The 25,441-nt window shown below is 39.9% G+C and overlaps 1 protein-coding gene across 3 annotated transcripts in view; it reads right to left on the bottom strand.

The window, feature by feature from the left end:
- The window catches only part of TBC1D5 (TBC1 domain family member 5), a 536,851-nt gene that overhangs the window by 215,285 nt on the left and 296,125 nt on the right, over positions 1 to 25,441 (bottom strand). For all 3 annotated transcript variants that reach the window (XM_055135278.1, XM_055135279.1, XM_055135277.1), the window contains 5 exons: positions 22,585 to 22,693; positions 21,008 to 21,097; positions 20,826 to 20,900; positions 19,463 to 19,530; positions 1,526 to 1,628 (listed from right to left, as the gene is read on the bottom strand). In XM_055135278.1, coding sequence (XP_054991253.1) covers positions 1,526 to 1,628; positions 19,463 to 19,530; positions 20,826 to 20,900; positions 21,008 to 21,097; positions 22,585 to 22,693 — 445 coding nt within the window. The remainder of the gene's footprint in view (positions 1 to 1,525; positions 1,629 to 19,462; positions 19,531 to 20,825; positions 20,901 to 21,007; positions 21,098 to 22,584; positions 22,694 to 25,441) is intronic.

The raw sequence follows: 25,441 nt of genomic DNA on the forward strand, positions 1-25,441 counted from the left end.
TATCCAAATGACCTATGTCCTTCAATAGCATTAATAGTTTTCTTCAAATTGCTTTTGGACTGATATTTTGAATTTATTTCTTAATGTTACATAGTTTTTCTTGCTACTATGAACGTGACATTTTTTTCACTTCCCACTCTAAAAGTTGACTATTACCAAGTTTACTTTAAATTAAATGCATTGTTATTACCATTGCTCCAGCCCAGGATTGGAGCACAGTGGCTAGGGCATTTACCTTGCATGCAGCTGACCCGGGTTTGATTCCTCTGTCCCTTGCGGAGAGCCTGGCAAGCTACCCGAGATGCCAAAAACAATAATAACAAGTCTCACAATGGAGACATTACTGGTGCCTGCTCGAGCAAACTGATGAACAACGGGACAACAGTGCTACAGTGATTACCATACAGCTGTTCTATTAAACTGGTTAGATGATCACCTCTTGGATATGTCATCATTTCACAATCTCAGAGAATTACTAATTTGTGGGGGTTGATGTTGGGCTATACTGGGGGTGTTTAGGACTTACTCCTGGCCCTATGCTCAGGGGTCACTTCTGACAGGTTTCAGGGGCCATGCGGGGTGCTAGCAATCACACCTGGTCCAACTTAATGCAATGCAAGTACCTTACCCACTTTACTATTTCTCCAGTCCCAGAGAATTACTAATCTGATTCGAATTCCCACTTATTATATATTTGGAGAATATATTAAATAAGAAACAATGTGTGGGACAGGAGAGATAGCTCAGTGGGTAAGGTGCTTGCCCTTCATGCGACCAACCAAGGTTTGATCCTGGGCATTATGTACGACCCCCCAAGCACCATTGCAGAGATTGAGGAGCAATTCCTCAGCAGAAACAGGTATGGTTTATCCCCTCCACTTTCAAGGTTTTATGTAAATATGCACTTTTATTAGAATAATAACCTTTAGAAAAATCCAGATATTTCATTATTACCTACTAGGTACTGTGTAAATTAACACATATTTCTATTGAAATAAAACATCATCAAAATTTGCTTAAATACCGAGATGAATAAAAACAAAAGGATCCTTATAATAAACTGGGTAAAAATTTCAAAAAATTCAGAGGGATTTTCTGAAGTCATGTGACAAGGAAAATGTAAAGAAGCAAAAGGACAGCAGATTATTATTTTTTTTTTCTGTGGCATGTCACATATTTATAAATGCTGGGCTTAGGAACAATGTTTATACATACAACTCGGGAAAGTTTTATTACAAGATTGGCTTCAAAGATGCTGTTTATAAACAAACTCCCAAAAGTTGAAAGAAAAGATTGAACGCCTTCTCGAAGACAATTTGGTGGAATGTCTTATAATCAGGAAGAAGCATATGTGCTTCAATGGGCTTACTTTGCCCACCATGCAGCTGACAAGCAGCTCTTTGATTGCTTTACTATTATGATACAACTTTGGATACAATAAAGGCTACATTATTGCTCTATCATTTGTCAAGCTGTATAGAAAATTCTGAGTCAATGGATGCCACCTGTACCATATTTTCATTACCTGTTTATAAAGCAACTGCTCGTTCTCTCTAGCATAACAGAAAAGAACATCTGTAAGAATTTTTCTCACATTTTCTTGTTGGAAAAACTGCATTTCAGGAAACCTGAGAAGAAAAAAAAAGAAAACAGAAGATTGTCACTGACTAGCAAAAGCCGAAGAATTACCTGCAAACTCTCATCTGTGTACGATGCCCAGGGCTCTGTTAGGTTTTAGTGCACGTCTGTATTTGCCGAGCAACCTAGGCCATTGTCAGGCCTGAGAGGTTATGGGAAAGAAGGCGCGAGATGGGGAAATATACCACGAGGGAAATGATCCTCTTCAACATCCAAATATCTCAGATGTCTTCATATGTGGAAAGCCATCACATGCTGAAAACCATTTTTAAGTAAAATAAATTATAGCCTACACATTTAGGGCAGGGTTTTGCTTTGCTCTAATAAAATTAAATGAGCCGATCTTGCATTTTTGGTGTGGGGGGAGGGGGCGGGCACACAGGGTGCTTGGGGGTCACACCCGGCCTCGTGCTTGTGTGCGGTTCACTCTGTTAGGGGCTCGAGACTATGTGACATCAGGAACCAAATCAGGCCCCGTAAGCCCTTTCACCTACCTCCCAGATCCTCACACTTTCTTCCCCCCGTTCCCATCTTCCCTTCCCCTCCTCCTTTTCCCTCTTCTTCCTACGTAGGCTCTTATTCCTCCTCGTCCCCTTCCTCCTTTCCATCCTCTTCCTCATTCTTTCCCCTTCTCCTTCCTGAAGATCAAATCCAGATCTCAAGCAAGCATGGAAAATCCTGTCCTTCTAAGCCACATCTCCAGCCCAATTTCTTCGTCTTAACTATTTGCTTTGCAGAACTAGAATGTGCCTTTTCTAAGTAATGACCTTCAGAAAAAAATCATTATCATTGAACTTTTTGATGCAAAAAAAAGTAAAAGACTTTGAGGATTTCCGTTATTAAATGACCAGCCTGTCAACTTTATTTAATTAAAATGTACATTTCAAATGGCATGGAAGGGTATTACTTAAATGCTCTTTGGGTCAAAGTTCTATGAGGTGCTCTGAGGTACAATGAAATTTTTTTTTAAAAAGGGACAAATATCCACTCGGAAGGAATTTTAACAGCTATTTATGATGCAAAAAAAAACTGTATAATTTCAATGACCTGAAAAAGCAAATGCAGAGTAATAGAAGAACTAATGGGCAGTAAAGGACCCAAGGTAAAATGTCAAATTCTCTAAAAGTAAAGTGACAACTAGGTACAATCACAAAAGGTCTGAACAAGAATTTTTAGAAGAGGAACGTAGAGTATGAGTGGGGAAGGCAACCACAATAGAAGGGGAGGCACACAGCAGATGAGGATTCCTAGTGTACTGTACACAATGTACTGATGGGTGATAAGAAAGGAAAGTACCGCCGCGAAATCCTGCCAGGTAGGACGAGGGCAGCAGGACGGGAGGAAGAATCGGGCAGATCTGGAAAGAACCAAATACACAACTGAGGAAGAGCAGCACAGAGAAGACAGTTTGAACAGGGGAAGAAACAAAGACAGCACTATCGGAGCAACTCTAACGTGTGAATCAGCCCGAAAGAGGAACGCTGATAGGGCTTATAGGAAGGCTCAGAGAGGGCATAATAACGAAGTGAAATGGAATAATCACAAACCTGAGAAGAAAAGCCTGTGTTCAAATTCCTGGTGCATAATTGCTAGCTGCATAGTCTTGAGTAAATGATTGCTGAACTGCCTCGTCTATTAAGCAGAGATAATAATACTGATCTTGGGATCCAGATGAGATAATGTGAAAGTACCCAGAACAGTGCCTGGCAAGTAGCAGGGGTTCAGGAATAGAGGTCGTTATTAGCCTCTGAGTACTGGTACTTTAGGTGAAGATAAGAACTAAGCGCTGGTGAGCTCGAAAACGAGGCGATGTGGGATGATGGAAGAGGAAAAGTCCTAATGCATAGAGGCACAGGGCACTACTGAACAGAAAGATACTCTTTAACATGACTTTCAGGGGCAATAATCATTGTTTTATTATATATTAGAACACTTTACTGCCTCCTATCTCTTGGAGCTCAGCTGTTTAGTCCTCAGCTCTTCATCCTCGGGCTCTCAGGTTCAGGCTGACTTCCTGGGTACGACACTAGCGATCTGTGAAAAGCTTTTCTGGAACCCATCCCCCCCTGTACCCTGGGGGCCTACACTTGGCAGTGCTCAGGGATTGCCCTGGTTCTTTCAAGGATGATCAAGGATAGATCATGCTGGGGATAGAACCAGGGTTGGTCGTAGACCCTTGAACCTGATTTTTAAGACACAGATATTTTATCTCCATGTATTCATATGGCCTTTGCCTGAGAAACTCTGGTGTGTAACTGTCACAGACTTAAGTAACGCTATCTTTCTTAAACAAGATGACCTCTCTTGGGTGCGGGGCGGGGGGGAGGGGGGACACAATAAACGACTCTTGGGTCTCAGCAAATTGATCTGACTTCTCGGTAGAGATTTCACTGCCAAGACCCTCTAGAGAATCCCTACTTTGGGAATCTGAGCAGGTTCAGTGACCTTAGCTCCTAAAGAGAAAAATTAATCTAAAAATATATTCAGAGCAAGAATAAGAATAGCTCATCACAGAAGCCAAAGAAGTTCCATAAAGATGACAAATGCACTGAAGTAGGAAGTTACTAAAGCCCTTAGAAAGTCAAATATCTCAAACTAATCAGGAGGAAAGAAGGGCAAGTAATTAATAAAAGAAATGGCTGAAGAGAAACTCCTTGGGAAAACTTAGTCATTAAGGTATAAATGGTATAAATGGTAGAATAAGGAAAAATAATCCTTTTGAGAGGTAAAATTGTTTCCCCTTCTTCTTCACTGATTGGATTCAATCTAGTCCTGTTCTTAAACATGTTAAAATATTAAATGATACAGATCATATGGTTAAATGATTTTGTATACCTCCTCCTTCAACAAAGTTTTGAAATTTTTCTGGGCACACATAATCTGATTCTTTGCATTTGTTGCAATCTGAATGGGTTGTGGAGAAAGTACTAAAATCATATATTCATAGGCAGTGTAGTACCAAGCTTAATACCTAACTAGTAAAAATGTAAATACATGCCAACTCATAGTTTCATTTAAATACACATGAAACAATGGAAGCACTAAAAACTAGAGATTGACAAGAATTAAATTGCACAGGGGCCGGAGCGATAGCACAGTGGGTAGGGCGTTTGCCTTGCACACGGCCGACCTGGGTTCGATCCCCGGCATCCCATATAGTCCCCCAAGCACTGCCAGGAGCAATTCCTGAGTGCAAAGCCAGGAATAACCACTGAGCATCGCTGGGTATGACCCAAAAAGCAAAAAAAAAAAAAAAAAAAAAAAAAAAAGAATTAAATTGCACATAGACCATTTAAGTTCCCCAATTTGAACAAATATTCAATCCACTGAAAATGTGCATGAGATAGCATATCTGAGTCACAGCACTACCTTATAATCCTCTTCTCTGGTGTGAAAGTGCCAATTTGTGAAGTTTCACACTCTAAAGAAAATATAATTCATTTTCTAAATTTTGATAAAGAATCCATAGAGCTCAAGAAAGAAAGGAAGGAAGAAAGAAGGAAAGAAAGGAAAAGATAAGAAAAGTGAAAGGAAAAGAAAAAAGAAAAGAACAAACAAAAGAGAAACAGATTCCAAGACCTGGCTAATGAGTGGAGTTTCCCATAGATTGGGGGTAAGGGGTGTGTCTTGTGGTGGGGGGAGGGGAGCACTGCAGGGACTCTAAGACAGTGGTGGAGGGACACTGATGGTGGAAAGACTCTTTGCTGGCAGGTGCAGTGTTAGGTGCATGAGGTGCTACCAATGTCAGTACTGAAAAATTGCAAACTGTAGGAACAAAAATAAATCTCTTTGTTGCTGTTGTTTTGGGGCCATACCCCACAGTTCTCAGGGCTTACTCCTGGTTCCACACTCAGGAATCACTCCTTGCAGTGCTCGGGGAAGCATATGGGATGCCGGGGATCGAACCTTGCCAGCTAAGCTATCTCTCCATCCTCCACTGTCATCACTGTCACCCATTGCTAATCGATTTGCTCGAGAGGGCACCAGTAACATCTCATTGTGAGACTTGTTACTGTTTTTGGCATATCGAATACTCAGTAGCTTGCCAGGCTATCCGAAAGGGGCAGAGGAATTGAACCCGGGTCGCCGGCATGCAAGGCAAACGCCCTACCCGCTGCGCTATCGCTCCAGCCCATGCCACCCTGAATGAGCCCGATCTCGTCTCCATCCTCCCTAAAAATAAAATTTTAATTAAAGAAATAATGTTTCAGAAGTTAGAAAAAGAACTGACAATCAGAGAAGTTTTAATCTGAGTGTTTGGAGATTATCGAGTTGAATTTCAAAATTACTGGGTAAGGACACTGAATCAAGAGATTAGTATCTGCTCTACCATGTCCAGCTTGTTAGCAGGGTGGCAGTACTGGTAACTGATTTTTCAAATTATAAACTAGTAACAGATAATCCTGTTTGCAAAATCCCATGAATACATATATACATTTTATATATTTGTTTCTGGCCCACACCCAGTGGTGCTCATGGGTCACTCTGGCACATCTTGGGGACCATTTGGAATTCCAGGGATCCAGCCTGGGTCAGCTGTGTGCAAGGCAAGTGCCTTACCCGCAGTACAATCTTTCCAAACACAGTACGATTACTGTTTTCATTATTATTATAAAATAAGAATCCTATCTGGTAGTTTCTGCATTTGGTCATAGAATTAGAATCCAGACGGTAAACGGGTAAGGTTGATCTGACAGAGATGGAAAGCAAAGCATTCTAGGAAGACATTTAGATGAATATAGTCTAAGGTTATTTACTTGACAGAAAAGCAATAGCTTCGTTGTAGCTTATTACTTAAAATATAACTGTTTTAAATGTTCACAAGATATGTGAAGGAACTCAGATGAATTTTACATACCAAATAATACCAAGAGATTCAGAGTTTGGTTGTGGCTGTTTTGTTTTGAATCTTGAAGTAAGACAAAATCTATAAGCAATGCAGCGTCATTTTTTTTTAAATCATAAGTTAAATTTTTCCTGTATGGAAAACTCAAACACCTTTAAGAAAAAGAGAACAGTAGGCTGAAGCAAAGTGTATCTATTACCTAGCCAATTCTTGTTTTGTATTTAATCCTCCCTCAATGTCAGTGCCAAATATCACTGCATCTGTAAACTGTGATACATTAAAATATATCCGCAAATGAGTCAAACCTTCCTCCTCAGCCTTGCCCAAGCTGTGAATTCATCGTACGCAGTCAACTACGTTGTTTTAAGTTCTGAGGAGTTAATTAGCAGCAGTAGAAATCTGGACTAACTCGATGCATACTTCTAGCAAGAGGCCTATGCGGCCCGCTTACTCTCTTTTTGATGGGTTGCTAAACCACTGATGATCATAGCTCAGTGCAGAGGTTCCCAACCTTATTTGGCCAACTGCTCCCTTCACAGAAAAAAAAAGAATGTCATATGGAATCTCCCTGTTCTTGAAGTGAAGAAACAGAAAGCATCTCACCATCCACAATCAACTGCCCAGGAGTTTCCGCCACCAGCCCCTGGGTGGACATAGGGGACAGGATTTCGCACCTTGGGACAGACTCCCCTAGATCACCTCATGCACTGTAATTTGCAAAATGGAAAAATGGTAATTGTAGCCAATTCTCTCGCTTTATTATCTCAATGTAGAAGTAGAGAATTATTTTTCATTTTTAGAGTTTCACTTCAATTTGTTAGTTATTCTCAAGCACAGATCTTTGTGATTTTGAAAATTCTGTGGGTTTCCATAGGTTTTATTCCTGTTGTGAAAACCTACAATCAACAAATCAGCACACTGGCCACAGAATGTATCACAAAAGTAGCTGGATGTGTTTTTTGATAACCAGGAAAATCTATCTGCCTTTTGGGTATCTTACCCAGTGGCAGAAGTACAGAGGAATTAAAAAAAAAACAGTGGGGCTAGAGGTAAACTAAACACCAAGTCTAGAATGCCAGTAACCAAGCGTTCAGGTGGCTGATGGGAGTTGGTTGGGAGCGTTCCATTGGGAAACAGAGGGGCAATAAAGGAAAAGTCAGAAAAATACCTGCATTGTCTATTCTGTGGAGTTTCTCAGACAACAAAGAGACAAAATAGATGATTTCCTAAGCCAGAAAAGGGTTAAGAAAAGAGTAAAATGATAAAGGGCTTTGTTACTGCATTATAGTACATAATTAGGTAATTAGAAGTATTAAAACCGACAAAGCATTGGGCCCAGATGAATTAGTGAAGATGCCAGTATTCAATAAGATGCCCCAAGGGACACAGATAAAGCCCCTGGTGAAGGTTTATAATCAGGCAGCAGGACAGAGGAACACAGAAGGAGTTGAAGAACAATAACTGATGCAATGCCCATACTTAAAAAAAAAAACAAAAAACAGAATTTCAAAACAAGCATTCATCCAAAATTTAAAATGAGCTGATGAAAACTCCCTAGAATACTATTAAACACCAAAATAACTATCCTACTTTACTCCAGCCGATTGCTTTATTAAGGAAAAACTAAAAAAATCAAACAAAAACCATAAAGAGGAATAATGCGATAGAGAATAAGCGCAGAGACACGAGATACTTTACCTCCCGTGCTCCTATTTTGGTCGCTGACATCACCATTCTCCCAGTCAACCAAATATTTCTCTTCTTTACAGGTCATGCCGAGTTTTCTTCCTGGGCCCTCTACCTTAGTTGATGGATTCACTATTCCCCCTGTCAATTAAATGTTCTTCTTCTTCTTCCTTTTTTTTTTAATATATGGAAGATTTATTAAAAACTAAGGAACATTTCACAATGTGCATGCCATCCTTGCATGGAGATCCTGCATCAATTTGAGTGTATGTGTTGCCAAAGGGAACAGAAATGTTTCCCTTCTTCATAGGCCATGCGGCTGGATTTAATTTCCTAGCTACCTTTTGTGGTCAGCTGCGAGCACCTGCCTGAGTGCCAGCCAAGGAAGGGCATAAGAGAGGAGGAATGAAGGCGTGATCTCAAATTCCACTCCCAGCCTCAAAGTCACACTCAGCACCCTGCCGTCAGGAGGGGAGAGAAAGGTCATCTGGGTGGAACCGGAAAGGTACTTGCTAGCTGCAATGTTTCTAATAATACGGCTGTAAATTCTTTTAACACATCTGGGTCTCTCTCGGAGTCCTTGCTGAACTAAACGTACCCTCCGTAGCAGAGCGGCCAGACCACCGGAGTTTGGTTATCTTTTTCTCCTTTTCTCCTTTCATTTTCTGAAGAATACAACTACCACACAGAGGGTTATGTTTGTTGTTGTCTTTTAATAAGTTGGGAACTGGAGGGGAGCGCTAATTTTCAGAAGATAAAGGATGCTGGGATCTAGATATGACAAAAGGTGGAATCCAGACCAAGGAGGAGAGCAGGAAAGTCTCGAGAATGACACCCCGAGCCTAGGAGGCGCTTGAAATCGCCACTCAGAAGAGTGAGGATGATACGAAACATTCAAGAAATGCAGAGTGGGGGAAAGGCCGGGAGAGCTGCCGTTTCCGGTGACCGTCCACCCCAGGGATTTCATCAAGGCTGTTTCTATTTCTCTGTCGACCTGAGTTAACAAGGCAAGTCCTCTACACCGCTGGCCCATATCCTCAGACAATCAACAACAACAACAGCAACAAAAACTTCATACTCATTCATGAAGAGGAAAAATGAGAAAAAAAAATTCAGGTAGACACATGTATTTTGGCTGCAAGACTTATTCATGACTAGAAATAAAGACACGTGTTTTTTAACCTTCTCCCAACTCGGCCCCCCTCGGCCTCTTCATCTCCATCCCTTTGCACTAAACGTCACCTTCTGATTTATGGGATTTACATCTGTGGTCCGCTTGAAACGTCCTTAGGAACTGTACAGCCCCCAGTGCAGAAATGCTGTTATAGTCCCTTTTTTTTTTTACCCCTGATATTTAACAATTAAGAAAAATATTCAAATAATTCAAACATTTAACCTTGAAGTAACACAATGGCTTCAACTCCAAATCTGCTTTCTAGTCTGAAGACCGTGTTCCCCCAGTGGACAGCTCTATGGAATACCTATTTTACGGTAGGAATTACTCTACAGTCCGCCAGGCTTTCCTCTTCAATCTCATACTTGATACCTGAATCATCATCTAGAAAATAGAGTTTAAAATCCTGGCCTAGTTGAAACAGCGGCTTTCAGGTGAAAAACTTAACTGGTCAGCAAAATCAAAATGACATAACTGCCAGGAACCCCTGCCCCCCAATTTCAGAATAGGCGCATCAAAGCTCTTCGAATGTCTGCATGTGCTACATATATGCACTGATTTTTTTTCACTTAAAAAAAAACAGGGAAAATATTTTTTGAGTTTCAAAGTTTTTCATTTGGAATAAATATGTGGTAAAAGTTTGCATGCTCAAATAAAATAGGATAGGAAAGAATCATGAACTGTGGAGAAGGACACACATTTCTAAACATATATATATATATATGTATATATATATATATATAGAGAGAGAGAGAGAAGAGAAGAGAGAGAAAGAGGGAGAGAAAGAGAGAGCCATAATCAAATACTATGTTTTGCCCTTAAATGTTGTCGAGTGAGGAAAGACCACTTGATAGAGAATAGTTTCTTAGTATTCCTGAAAATGTGTTTTCCCTCTTTTTAATATTTCAGAAACACACACACAGGTTGCCGACAACTCATGAGAGCGGCTTGTGTTGTCGTTTTCACTTTCTCGGCTGTGAACAAGTGCATATGTGAGGGCTGGTTGTGCATGCACAAGCATGTTCTTTGCCTGCATTAAATAAAATCACAACACAACACCAAGTACATCCACTCATTCATGTGTGCCTGCAGTCCACCTCGAGGAGACTGAAAATATAAATACAAGCTGCTATTTTGGTGTGATCACACGAATATGGCAGCTTGTGTATTTTTTTTCCTCTTTAACATTTTAACACTGGGCAGATTGTCTGCATTAACACACACCAAAATCAATTCTGCTCTGAAATTGCTTGTAAAAATCTTCCTTCCCTGAGGAATTTTTTTTTAATTTAAGTAAAAAAAAAAAAATAAAATTGGTCTGGAAAAAACTATGTAAAAGATGCCAACACTTAGGACAGCTTTGCTCTTTGAATCGTGACAATCAATATTGGACCAGGCAACTGGCGATATTTCTAACAAAATGACATCTATAAAGAATGACTAAAAAAGAAACATAAACAAAAGGTTACGTTTGCAAAATAATTTTATATTGTTAATTAAAAACTCAGTGTGCAATTCTAAGCTGCCTATTATTTATGTATCATGATAACTAAATTTAACCAAAATTTCAGATAAGGCTTTGCAGACTATAAAAATTCACAACGGAGTCTTAAGTAAATATTCTGAATCGGTGATATATATGAATCAAAAATGCAGTAGAGACGCTCATATCATGTGCTCTACAAAAATAAAACAAATTATGTAGCAGTGTCCAACAGAACTTCCTTTAGTGACGGAAATCTGTTGCTGCCCCAGGAAGGAACCCTGAGCATTTGCAATGTGGCTACTGTGAAGAAAGATTCAATATAAAACATTTAAAATCTTTATTTTAATTTAAGTAACCGCATGTACCATATAGCTACCAAATAGGACCGTATACATTTTAGTTTACAAAAGAGAATTTCAGGCTGGAGAGAGCCTATAAGGGTTGCATGTGGCTGACCCTAGTTCGAAGCCTCAGCACAAACCTATGGGTCCCTCAACTACACGTGTAGGGGTCACTCCTAATCACAGAGCCAGGAATAGCCCCCAATATTCCTGGACTCCCAGGAATAGCCCCCAAATAAAAATAAAATAAAATAAAGTAAAATAAAGAAAAGGAGAGAGAATTTCAGCAAACCAAAGGGGTGTGTGTGGGAGAGAGAGAGAGAGAGAGAGAGAGAGAGAGAGAGAGAGAGAGAGAGAGGAAAAGACAGTTTACTTCATTGAATTTATGCAAAGCTTGTCCCACAAGAAAGCTAGCAACAAAAGGAAACATTGAAATGGGAAAGCTGCATCCCCAAATCCAACCATACCATGAAGATTCAAGCAGAAAAGAGAGTGATTAGTTGGTGGCCTTCAGTGTCAACAACAAAGCCACAGAATCCAGAAACAAAGAAAACCAGAAATTTAGAATGACTACTATATCCAATAGGCAAGCATATCAACTTTTACATATAACCAAAGCTCTAATGATAAAAAAAAGTTGAAGGATTTTAATCATTCAAAAGAGGAAGAACACATTTGAAGAAAAGATATTATTTGGCAATAGCTTATAAATGTTAATTTTCAAATGATATTATAGGCACTATAAATACACTTTTAGAATAGACCTTGATAGACCAAATAACAGACTTCTTTGGCATCTAATATAGAAATGATATTTTGTTCTGAACTCAATATTTCCCTTCATTTTAAATAATACTGAATTTCATTTAGTCGTACAGTCTTTGAAGCATGGCAAAATTGGTTCATAATGGACGATTCAAGCCCTGAATCAGAAATGTTGCAAATTCGAAGCTCTTGATTTACCTTTTGATTATCAACTTTTACAGTAATAAAAATGAGAACAGTAACAACCTCATTAGGTTAAGATAAGGAACAATTAATTGAAATGAATACAAATTCCTTTGAGGCAAAAAAGAGCTCATAGAATAAAATATTAAAATTAGTTGAAAGAGGGGATAATATTTAATGCAGTGACATATTCAGATCAAATAAATTCAACAGTGATGGCAAAAAACACTCCTTATGAGATGAAATTATCTTGTTTAAACTCAGACTAGAAGGCTGATGCAGTATTTTTAAAAGTGTACTTATGTCTCTGAAGACTGAAAACATTAAATTGTTATTAGTTATTACTAAAATTAAACAACACTGATCATCAGTGATAAGATACACAATCAGTGAGCAGTGATTTCGGTATCAACTTGACTGCATGCAATAAGATAAAACTGAAAATCTGGTCTATTCCTGACAAGAGCTTAACCATTAGGTATGAAAAATAAAGAGTTGGGGGTAACACCAACTCTCCTATAAACTGTGCCTATAAACTGGCAGCAGTTATCTTTTATTAAAAATTGGGGGGCGGGGAGGGGAAACAGCTTTTTCTATTAGACTTTGAGCTCCTAAGGGTCCATATCTTGGCAATCCCAGTGCCTGGCTTCCTGATGAGGATAACAAATAAATGTACTGAATACACTGGCAGATTGAAGATACTGGTGAGTTTAAAAAACATAAATCCAAACAACATTAAGTGAGATCATTTAAAAAGTTTTTAAGAAGATTCTACCAGAAGAAAGAATAGGTACAAACTATTTCCAATTGTAATGCTTGGAAAATGCTTTGTGAAAAGTGATGGTGAACTCAGGTCTGGAGGATGAGTCATCAGATTCCCAACAGGGACCACTGGGCAGACAGAACATTCCTACAGAGCAGAGACACGGTAATATTAGCAAGGCGGGTAAAAGGAGAGTACAAAACTTAGGGGCATAACCCAAGAATCCTGAAGTACAGGAAACTGTGGATTATAGCGCTGTGCGTAAGTCATTACTTTGGGAAATAAAGTAATCTGACTAACATAACCAGCAAAAGCCAAGCAGACTGAAAACTCAACTCTGGGATCCACCACAGAAAGGGTAGACAGAGGGCAAAGCTCATTATCCCTGAGAATGGAGAGACAGGCAAATTCAGGGAGCTAAAGGGAAGAGCATTAAGTGAGCCGAACAAGTCAGGAGCAAAGATTCACCAGCAAAAGTCTGTTTTCGATAGTTGTATTGGTAAGAAAACTAGAAGGGTAGTTGTCGAACGGCTGGAAGGTTGAATGGACACCTCTGAGAGCTACGAACTCTGGGAAACCATCCTGTGAGGAGTCAGACAGCACTCTAAGAGTTAATACCAGGTTCCCAGAGGAACAATCGCAAAAATAGGCTTGGTCTAGGAGGAGAGGGTCACACATCTGCCTTAAACAAGGCAGGCAATTAGGGCAAACGAGTTTAGCAGCCCCCCAGCCTGCTGGAAGTACTCCAAATGAGCTGACCTTCGGGAAAGGACATGGCCAACGAGCCCACTCCAGGGAAGGAGACTGAGAAACACGTGTGAAATTCTCAGTCCAGAGGCATCAGGCTCCTTGAAAGATGGAGATCATAATTACAGGACTCTGGAATACTTCCTCCTCGCCTGTCATCTTACCATCACATCACCAGTTCTACTGAAGGAAGATCCTTTACCTGATGATTCATGTTCATCTGTCAAGGGAAAAAATATCACAAGCCATACAAAGAGAAGGGGAGAAGTAAAATCTGAAGACGGAGCAAGTACCAGATCAGGGATGGACAGTGAAAGCAAAACGAAATTGGTCATGCAAAACAGCAAGGACTAATATACTAAGAGTTTGAAAGAAAAAAGTAGAAAACACGCCCAAACCCCAAAACTACCAAAAAATGGTGGGCAGTGAGTGTAGGCAGAGTGTAGGCTCCCTGCCTAAGAGACATAAACTACCAAAATATGGTGGGCAGTGTTAGCAAAGCCACGAAGCTCCTAAGAGACAAACAAAAAAAGAATGATAACAAAGACAGGCACAGAAAATGCCCTATTAGTGAGCTGAGAAGGATGGAAGAAAAACCTTTGAGGTACAGAGTATGTCATCTGAAGCCCCGAAATCTGAAAAGAAAACAAAGATCGAGATGCAGAAAAGAAAAATCCATGAACAAATATTTGAAACCATACTAAGAAATTTCTCCAAATTAATGTACACCAAAAAATAGATCCAGAAAATTCAGAATACTGAACAGAATGAATGTTGAAAAAACATGATACCTGGGCATTCTTCAAATTATAGAAAATTTGATACAAAGCAAATTTTGTAGCAGTCTTGAAAGTTATGTTTGGGGACTGGGGGGAGGAGTCTTACTGATGGAGGCACAAAGGTAAGAGTTCTATCGGACTTCTCAGACTAGCCAGTTAAAACAGAGGATGATGTGAAATATTTATAAAGTGTTGAGAGAACAGAAACACCAGCATAGAATTCTGTACCTGAAAAAATTATTCTTCAAAAATGAAGGAAAAATATAAGCAAAAAGGTAATATTTGAGGGAATGTTTTTCTGCTGTGTAGAAATTCTTCAAAGTCTAAAAACTTTCTTTAGAGAAAAAAAATCAGATAGATCGGAAACACAGATTTGCACAAAAGAAGAGCATAAGAAAGACGTGAAGCAAAATTAAAAACAAATGTATTTTCCTTATTCTTAACTGAGCTAACTGATAATAGTTCAAAGTAATAAAATCAACAATGTGTTTAACTCTGTATGCTTATTGGCCCGTCTCTGCCTCTCATCTCTATGGTGTCCTCGCTCCTTCTTGATCCCCTTCCTCCTCATTCCCAAACAGCCTATGCTCTTACCCTGCCCCTCACAACAGAGATCTTGGGTTTGCCTTTATGATATGATTCCTTGAAATTATGTTACTTTATAATATTCAGATATTCTACTATGAAAGCGTATGACGTGGGCTAGAGAGATCGTGCATTAGGTAAGGTGGTTTTTGCCTTGCATGCTGCCGACCAGGGTTGTATCCCCTGCGCCCCACGGAGTCCCCTAAGTCCTACAAGGAGTCACCTTTGAGTGGAGAGACAGGAATAAGTCCAGAGTGCTGCCAGGAGTAAACAAATAAATAAAACAAATATTTTTGGCAATGGTGCCAAAACAAATAAAAAGCAATAAAACCACAAACAAACCCCAGCATACGGTAAGTGTGTCTATCTGTGTTGGTCCTTCTCCTCTCCCTCTTTATTCCCCTGCCTTATTCACAAGTTTCCCTTTTCCTCTACGACCTATTTAAATCCGTAATTTTCAGATTCAATCGTTATGTTTTTCCCCAGGGCTCATCATAATATAATAAAACAAAAACATATGATATATAAAAAAGCATGTATATACATGATACATAAAAAAATCTGTCATATATATGTATATATATGTAAAGCGAATAACAGCAATGATGCAAGAAATGGAAAAGAAGTATTAGAGTTATATTTTTTACCATAAAAAGCAAAAACTCATGGGGGCCAGACAGATAGCACAAGGTGACCCTGGTTTAAGGCCCTGGTGCCACACAAGGTCCCCCAAGCCCTTCCAAGAGTGATCACAGAGTCAAGTGTAATCCCTAAGCGCTGATAGGTGTGGCCCCAAAATAAAACATCCAAACCCCAATGCCCCCCTGAAATTTATACTCCTATGAAATGGGGTAAAGTATTATTTGAAAGTGGATCTGAATTAATTGCAATGAATACTATAACTTAAAAAAAAGTAAAAATTATTTTAACTAATATGTTGTGAAAGTAGTTTGTGGAATGACATAAAATATTTCACAAATATAAAAGTTAGAAAACGAGTAGAAGACAAACATGTGAACCAAGAACATGGCTACAAAGTAGAAAACAATAGGCAAGAGGATACTCATTGATCCTCTGCTATCAGCTCTGGACATAAGTGAGGTCAGCTGAGTGGCCCAAGGAAGGATGAACAACTCAAGGATGCCCGTAAGAAAGCCACTTCAAAACGCCAGGACTGGGGGGCACGCGATAGCACAGTGGGTAGGGTGCTTGCCTTGATCGCCGCCACACCAGGTTCTCTCCCCAGCATCTAATACACTCCCCCGAGCCCGCTGGGGCTCCCTCAGAAGCCAGCCCAGCCTGGAATCCCTCAGGGAACTTGCTTCGAGCCCAAAGACATCCCCCCCTACAATTCCTTCAGGGCAGGCCAGGCAGGCTCTTTGATTTATAACTTTTCCAGAGCTGGCACAGATAATTTTTTCTTTTTTTTTTTTTCCTTTTTATTTTTGGTGGGGGAGGGGCAAACCAGTCTGTTCCCTCGCCTTCCCGGGGCTGTGGTCATGAGCAGTGCTTCCACAGAACATGGAACTGGTCACTGCTGGCGCCATCTGCCTGCCCCACCAGACATGCACATGCCAGAGGGACCAAACCCAGTGCCCGAAGCCCAGCGCGGCCTCTGCTAGCTACGGGCAAGGGAGTTGTCCTATTGGGCAGTGGCTTTCAAACCCTCGGCACTAGAGCGTCAAACCTGACTCTTCTCTGAGTTTTCTTCTCTGGCAAGCTGTGCTCTACAGTCATTCTTGTGCTCAGTTCCAAGTTCCCTCCCGCACCCTTCCACAAGCATTTTCGGTCAATAAACCAAGAAAAAAAAATTGAGTTCTGAATTCTGACAAATGTTTACTTCTTTAAGAATGGAAGAACTGGGGCTGGAGCGATACCACAGTGGAGAGGGCGTTTGCCTTGCATGCAGCTAAACCTGGGTTCGATCCCTGGCATCCCAAATGGTTCCCTGAGCACCACCAATAGTGCAGAGCCAGGAGTAACCCCTGAGCATCGTCGGGCATGACCCCAACCCCCCCCCCCATAAAAATAATAAGAGAACTGAGAGACTCATAAATAAATCTCGAAAGAGATCAATAGGATTCAGAGATGTCTCCAGACCCTGCGCCAGGCTGAGTCTCGTATACGGGGCACCTCGAAGGGGGGGGGGGGGCGGCTGAGCCCTCCACCCACCCTACCAGAGCCCCGGCAGCCGAAAACTTCCAGAACCCAGTCACCGCCATGTTCACGACCAGACTCCACAGGCTCGGGATGAGCCTCATCCAGGAATGAATTTGTCAAAAAATTCAGGGATATGGGTTTTGCGCCCAAATCTCCAGGCTCTCACAGAGTCAGGAATGGGTGACCTCCCCCTACCAACTTGTTCTTCAGGGAGCCTGGTTGTGACCCCCATCAATTGTCTCTGGTGCCATATAATCTCATTAACCAGCCATGATCCGGCAACTCATAAATAAATCTCAAAAGAGCTCAACAAGATGCAGAGATGTTTCTGGACCCGAAAGTCACCACGAGTCCATTGTAGCTGTATCACTCCACTCAAAATTTGAGAATTCCTGAAGTGACATCTCATACTCTAGACCACAGACAGACTGAATAGCACACCACACTGGGTGGGATGAAAAGGAGAAGACAACCAGTGTTGATTAAGTAAATATCAGCACAAGAGTCTTCTAAGTTATTCTAAGTTATTTTCATTTAAAAATGGAACATCTCATTTGTTGATATATTAAGCCTAATGATGTCATGCCCATGTCCATGTCATCTGATTATTCAGAGCGTGGGACCTAGAAAAAAATAAGTATCACAGAGCAACAGATCTTCACACTGTAGTAGATTTAGTAGGAGCTTAAACAGAAGTGAGGAAGATAGGCAAAATCATAAAATATTTGAGAACAGAAAACTGGACAAAGAAACTATGGTACATGTACACAGTGGAATACTACGCAACTAAAGAGGAAAAATGAAGTTATGAAATTTGCTTATAAATGAATGCACATGCTGAGTGAAATGAGTCAAAAGGAGAGAGACAGACATTGAATGATCACACTCATCAGTGACGTATAAAAAAGCGTAGTATGAGACTAATACCCAAGGACAGTAAAAACAAGGACAAAGAGGACTGGTTCATGGGTAGAAGTTTGCCACAATTAGAAGGGAGGGGTACAGGGTAAGTTAGGATAGAGAAGAGACCAGCAAGACAATAATAGTTGAAAATGATCACTCTGGACAAGAGTTTTTATGATATAACCTCAATGCTGAAAGTAGGCAAAGGGATATATATATATATATATATATATATATATATATATACATATATATATAAAACCTCTCGATATACCTAAATTATAATTATAATGCCCAGAAGGAGGAAGGAAGAGAGAGAAGAAGAGAGGGAGAGAGAGGGGGGAAGGAGAAGAGAGGGGAGGAGAGAGACAGAGAGAGACACACACAGACAGAGAGAGAGAAATTGGGGACACTGGTGATGGGAATGAACACTGGTGAAGGATGGCTATTGAAACATTTTATGACTGAAACCCAATCACAACAACATTGTAACTGTGTACCTCTTGGTGATTCAATTAAAAAAAATTTTTTTAAAGATCTGAGTCATGGAAACACCCAGAACTGCTAATAACTGGCTCATCCTATTTCCCACTGATTAATCTAAACTGATTGGTATTTACATAAAAGTTCATGGTTAATAAGTAAATCTATGTAATGACTACTATTACTTACTCATTGATCTACAGAATTCCTGTTAGCTAGTTACTATTTATTTACCCATCTTACAGGAAGGAAACTGAGAGCAAAAGAAGACCATGAAGAGTAATTTGATCAAGATTATAGCATGTGCTAGCTAGCATTTGTCCCAGACTTGTCTAATGCAGATTCCTCCCAATTGCCATGACTCAGAAAGTTGAATATAAATTTACGAAATTCAATGTGAAAAAATTTCTGGATATTTACTATGTGCTATGAAACTACTTTTCTTATGTGACAATACTAAAAAGATTGAGAGAAGAGGTTGTCTGTAGACATGAATGTCAGAATGAAGAAAAATAAGGAGGTTAAAATAATAATTGTCATTTAAGAAGATGGTTTTAATGGATTCAAGTATAAAAATTATCTCATAAAGATAATTTTTCTAACAATATCAGTGTTGTCTTTATAACATAACCTCAGTAATAACATAAAACTTCAAATAATTGACAAAAATGGAAAAACTCATTACATATTATTTTAAGATAATTATAAATATTTTAATTTATTTTGAAAAAACACATAAATTTGTATTTTATGAACATAAAATAATCATTATTTTCTAAATTAAATCTAAATAACTTTACTGTTAATGCAAATAGAATATTGCACTGCATTAAGATTCCTCCATAGCTTTAGTATTGGCTAAATCTCAAGGAAATAAAACCAATCTGAGTTATTGAAAGCAATTTTCAAATAGATGTACATACGTTCTTTTGACATCCTGTTCAATCATTGTTCGTAGTTCTTTATCTTGGAAGAATTTGTTCCAAAGGCTCTATGAAAAGAGAACAAAGCATTTAAAATAATTTAAGCATTTAAAATAATTTTACACCTTTGCTTATATTGATCTTAGTGGATCACTTGAATGATTAAACTTATCTTCTCTGGCTTATTACATAATGCAGATAGGAAACAAGATTGGAATAATTTTCATTAAAGTCTCAATTAATTTCAAAAGATCTTTGTTCTAAAATCATTTTCCAGTGATATTATTATATATATTTAAAATTTTCCATTATCCATCAAAAGTGAGTTAATACTTTTTATTGTTGTACATTCACTGAAACCTCTAGGGAAAAAAAAAGGCCTACTTATTTAGAGAAGGGTCATAGGTCAACTGGTTAATAACATGAATCTGACCTAAATTTCAAATGCACTAAAGACGATATGGGATATTTTCTAAGAAGCTTGCTTTTATAACCGAGTAAGTATTTATGTATGTTAAACGTGAATTTAGGTAAAAATTTTTAATTACTCAATATTTTATGCTGCTATATCAGACAATATATGATATACGTCAGGAAGAGGCTTGGATGTGGCTTAGTAGAAGAGCACTTGCCTTGGACATCTGAGGAACCAGAATTGCCACCCAAGCACTACCAAATAAAAAGTGGATACATACTGACACACACACACATATATGTATATATATATACGTATATATGTATACATACACACACATATATGCATCATATAAAACCTATCAATTAGAAAAAAATTTTCTTTTAGGAAAATTGGAATTAGAACAGCAAGGGCAATAGCCCTTGAATACCTCCAAAGCATTAACTATTCCTAGACTTCGCTAAAAATATGAGTAAACTCCAGTTAAATATTTTTCCTGATTTTCATTTGGTTGTTATTATAATTCTTAATGGGGCCCACCAGGGCAAACCTGAAATCTTTTTTGTTTGCCTTTTAAACTTTTTCATAGACTCAAATAGTTGCTTTTCTGCCTGGAAGTGAACTTCCTTTCCTCAGAAAGGGAGTCCATCTGCATCCTGTCTGAGAGTAACCAATCTATGCTTCTTTTTATACCTCTTTACCCTTAATTCTTACAGGTCCTGGGGCTCCCATGCTAATACACAGAAATGCACCATAAGATTCCTACAACACTGTAGACAGCACGGAACAGTCTCCATTAGGTGTCCAGTGATATGGAATGTGGGGTAAAAAAGTAGCTGAAAAGAACTAATAATGCTTTTATCGTGACTGATGAGCAACCTCAAAAGTATATTCTCCTGGGAAAATGTATGAATAAAGATACGAGATATGAATAGAGATGGACTTTACCCCTTCATCCTGCGAGAGGGGATTATTGATCATCAAGTCTTGCTGGCCAACGACCTTCCTTGGGTTGGTGATGTGCTGCAAAGGACAGAAGAGAGGAGAATGGTCACAGAGGTCAGTGACTGCTGGACTGGAGCAGCACAGCAAAGAATCCATTACATTCAAAATAAACAAACTCAACTTACAATTTCTTTAACGCTGCTGTACCATGCTCTTAATTCTTTGATTCTACTGATCCACTGACTTTTATCTTGAGGAAGAACGCAAAGAAATAGCTGTCAAGTGGAAAAAAAAAAAAAAAGAGAACTGTTGAAAAAACCAGCAGTAAAATGTCAAACAGCAACAACCCAAACCCGAAAGGGGTAGTTAGGTTCACGGCATTTAATATTTAGTTAACAATTCTAGTCTTTAATAAAGTGTATTTAAGAATATTGAAGACACATATAGGGGGATATTGGACAATCCAAAAAGCCATTGGAGATAAAAGCATGAGACCCCAAAGCTATAAAATGGAATCAACCTTTCCTCTAGATTTACACTAAAAATGAGTTTGATTCACTGAGGTTCTAGTATAATCCCTATTTTTTATAATCTTCTATGAATGTGGTGACAGACATAGAACCCACTTAGTCACATCAACGTTCACTATATGTCTTTAAACAAGCAGGTGAGGGACAGAGAAGAACAATTTGAGGACACAGCCTGAAAAAGTAAAGTCATTCCTTTCCTAACAGGAAATTGTAATTTACAACTGGCAATCAACTTAGGAAAATAACAAGCATTCTTAAAAAGACAAATTTGATTTAATTTAGTTTAATATCACAATAAAATAAATCTGGATTTGAGTTTATTTTTAGCAAGTGAAGAACACCAAAAGTTAAACAACAAGGAATGGGGGGTGGAGGCACAAATCTCTGTCCACAAATATTCTAGCAGCAGGTCTCCTGACTTTACTGCCTGCATCTACGAGAAGAAAAATGTATTTTAATTATTAAATCTAAATTATTAAATCTAAAACTGTCTAATCCATCATGTGCTTCTTACTGTCTTTACTTGCAGACTCCGTGTGTTCAATTTATGCAGATAAACCCTACCACCTTTCGGTACGAGTCATTTTAAAAACGAGTCTGAAGCTAAATGAATTCATTTTAAGAGAACAAAAAAGGGGCAATATTTCCAAGTAATTAAAAAGAAAGCTGTAGATTATTGTTACTGGCTTTGGTAATCAATGGTCCTTTCTCTGGCAGGGAGACTGACCCAATTTCCTACCACTTGTCCTTCCAGCCCTTCACTTTGGGTATCCAGGAGAAAAACAAACAAACAAACAAAAACCAAAAAAAAACAGAAACGAAACATCTCTTCCACCTGCTATTCATAACGAACACCGGAAGAACGACTGAATAATGACATCTGATATAAGAGGAACCTGTGAAAGCTCATTCTCTTTACTCGTGCCCAGCTTCAAGGCTTCGGCAAAAAGTCTCCGGGGGAAGGAAAAGGTGGTGGCTGAATTGTTCCTCATCAGAGGAGAGGAAAAGACAAGTCTTTCCCAATGACTCCTTTCCCAACACCAGTCTCTCAGGATGACGCTGGGGCAATCTTGTACGAAAATGTCCCAGGGAGGTAAACATGGATGCCCCCAAAACTGAGCGTGGAGAGTCGTGGAAAATGCATGATTCCCTGCATGGTTAATCTTCCAGGGCATCAGGTAATGTGTTGATACACTGCAACCACAAACTGTAAATAAATATTTTCTTCTTACCTTCCAGCAAATGCTGCGGAACCTGCTGCTTCTCAGCTGCCCATTAATCCCCTTCTGCCTTATTGTTGCCAAGTAATTGTTGTTTACAAATAGTTCTTCCCATTCTTTCCTATATGCAAGAAACCAAAGCATGGGATCCTTTTGTTAAAATTCTTCTGCTTGAAGAGGAGTGCTACAGGAAATTAATTGGGAATACGTCGAAGAAATGCAACTTTTAAAACGTATATATTTAGTTGTGTACTGTTTCTGAATGCATGGCTGTCTTTTTGGACAGAGTTCTGTAGATTTAATGAATATGTAGATCGCTATAATTATGCCAGCTACTGAAATTCATAATGTCTATGGAGGCTATTCCATTTCCTCTAAAATGTTGGTAGTGCAGTTCAGTGAATAAACAAGGAAAAAAAATGAAATGAATATTAATAGAAGTATATGGCTGCTTAAGCCATTGACAAAGGCGAGCCTGCTCCAAAAATATACAACAAAAAAAAGTCTATCCTTGATTATACTGGCTTCTCACATGAAATATCTATTTCCACGAACCCATTTCTCTTTAATGTCAGGCCGGGCAGTTAAATATAATAGAAGACGACTTTCTTTAACTTTTACTGCCATTGACTATTAAATTCTCTACAACTTCTTTCTACATGATCAGTTTTAAAATTTTAACAGGTGCAAGCAAATTTGAAAATAACATCAAAAAATTAAAAATCCTCACTGTAAAAATGGTGAAAGGCAAGCCTGAGTACCTTGCAGTACCTATGGCTGAGCAGATAAACAACTGAAATATGCCTCCCAGGCACGCAGGCACCAGGGGCCTAACACCTGTGCCTCATTAATATACAAGTAAATCTGCTCTACTGGGGAACAATTGGAAATTAATTGTCCCAAACCATTTACTGAGTTTGAATAAAGGAGGAAGAAGACCTATATTCCCTGCCTCTTAGGCCAGGCTAAACATCCAGTCATTTGTCAACAGTTGAAGGCCACCGGTAGAGTTTTGCCAAGTTGTTCTCAAGAGTTCCTAAAACCTCAGGAAACTTACAAATTTAAATTCATTGTCAGAGTTAACACCCTGGCGGTTTTAGAGCTGCTTCCTCCAAAGGAAGCGAGGAGGGAGTGGGGAGATGGTGCAGCGGGGCGGAGCTGGCCTGGCATGCGGCTGACCGGGGTTCAATCCGGGGTTCAATCCGACACACCGCACAAGGCCTCTCGGGACCACCAGGAGTGAGCCAGGAGTGAGCAGGGAGTGACCCCCTAGTCCACCCAAAACCAGACAAAAAGAAAAAGAGGAGGAGCGAGAGGAGAGGAGAGGGGAAGAGAGAGACTGAGAGAAAGAGGGGAGGGGAGGGGAGGGGAGGGGAGGGGAGGGGAGGGGAGGGGAGGGGAGGAGAGGAGAGGGGAGGAGAGGAGAGGGGAGGGGAGGAGAGGAGAGGGGAGGGGAGGAGAGGAGAGGAGAGGAGAGGAGAGGAGAGGAGAGGAGAGGAGAGGGGAGGGAGTGTGAAGAAAACAGAAGAGAACAGAAGAGATTAGAATAGATAAGAAGAGAAGGGCAAGAAAGAAGAAAAGAGAAGGGAGAGAGGAGAAAGGAGAGAGGAGGAGAGCGAGTGAGCGAGTGAGAGAGAAAGAGAGGGAGAGAGCGAGAGTGCCTTTAAGACCCTCTATATACACTTTAGTTTTCAGTGGCCAGACCCCCTATTTCTGAGAACGGCCAGCCTTGCCCTTCCCTCTATGCCATCTTGGAACCAAGGGTCTGATCAAGCACACAACGTTGCAAACCATCTTTCCCAAGCGCGCTGTATGCTCTCCATGGAGTCTCCGGCAGAGGGAGAGCAGTAGCCCTTCCCCAGCTGTCCCAGGCGGAACTGCAGCCTCAGCCTAGAGCACTGACTCCCCTGCCAGCCGGCAGAGCCTCTGGCCAACACGCCGTGAGCCCCACAGTCCGACTCCACAGGGGAAGAAACGGATTTCAATGGCCACTCCAAAAACATTTCTGAACAACTATTTCATTTTGATCTGTATCATTAGTGAAAATCTCCCCCCCCCCTTGCTCTTGGTTCTTTTCATTTCTTCTTCCTTTGCCTAATTTAAGTAACAGAGGGAAGTGGTTGAGGGGACAGACATCAGAGCCCCAGTACTGGGCCCAGACGGACAGCCACGCACGCAAACCCAAGCACGCAAGCCCGGTGCACGACTGGCTGGCTGCTGACTCAAGCAGCATGTCTGGAAACTTCCCTACGGCCTGGTTCCTTTCCTCGTACACAAGATGAAATTGCGATATTAACAGCATTTACCTCAAAACTTGTTATGAGACTTAAAAACCATCCAACAAGGCCCCAGAGGGGTCCTCAGCACATTATAACATTTTAGAATGGTAATCATTTTGATGACAAATGCTGCTTATATTTTAGTGGACTCTGTTACTGGTCCCAGGATGAAGTTTTTCCATAGATCAAAGAGTCACACCTTTGTCTGCCATATTTGGGATTTCTCTAAAAACCCAATAGTTATTTTCAACACACCGAAACTTTGTGTGGAATTTAAAACTTAGTCTCATTTTCCTTGATGTCCTTTTGATGCGAGTGCAATTTTCAGGCATTCCATCTGCATGCCTTTAACGTCTCAGCTGCCTTTCCCCAATTTCATATTAGCCACACCTCATGACATCCAAGTTTTCTTTTCACATAGTTTTTAGAAATACGCAAAGACAATGGCAGAGAGGATCTCGTGAGAACACGAGGCCGGGGAACTGTGAGACTACATTAAAAAGCTTGGAATATGAGAAGAAAAAAACAGTGACTTCAAATGTACCCACACACAGGGAATTGCCATCGATGAGAAACCAAGTGGTCCCCAA

Source organism: Sorex araneus, chromosome 4, assembly GCF_027595985.1.
Source record: "Sorex araneus isolate mSorAra2 chromosome 4, mSorAra2.pri, whole genome shotgun sequence".
Taxonomy (NCBI): domain Eukaryota; kingdom Metazoa; phylum Chordata; class Mammalia; order Eulipotyphla; family Soricidae; genus Sorex; species Sorex araneus.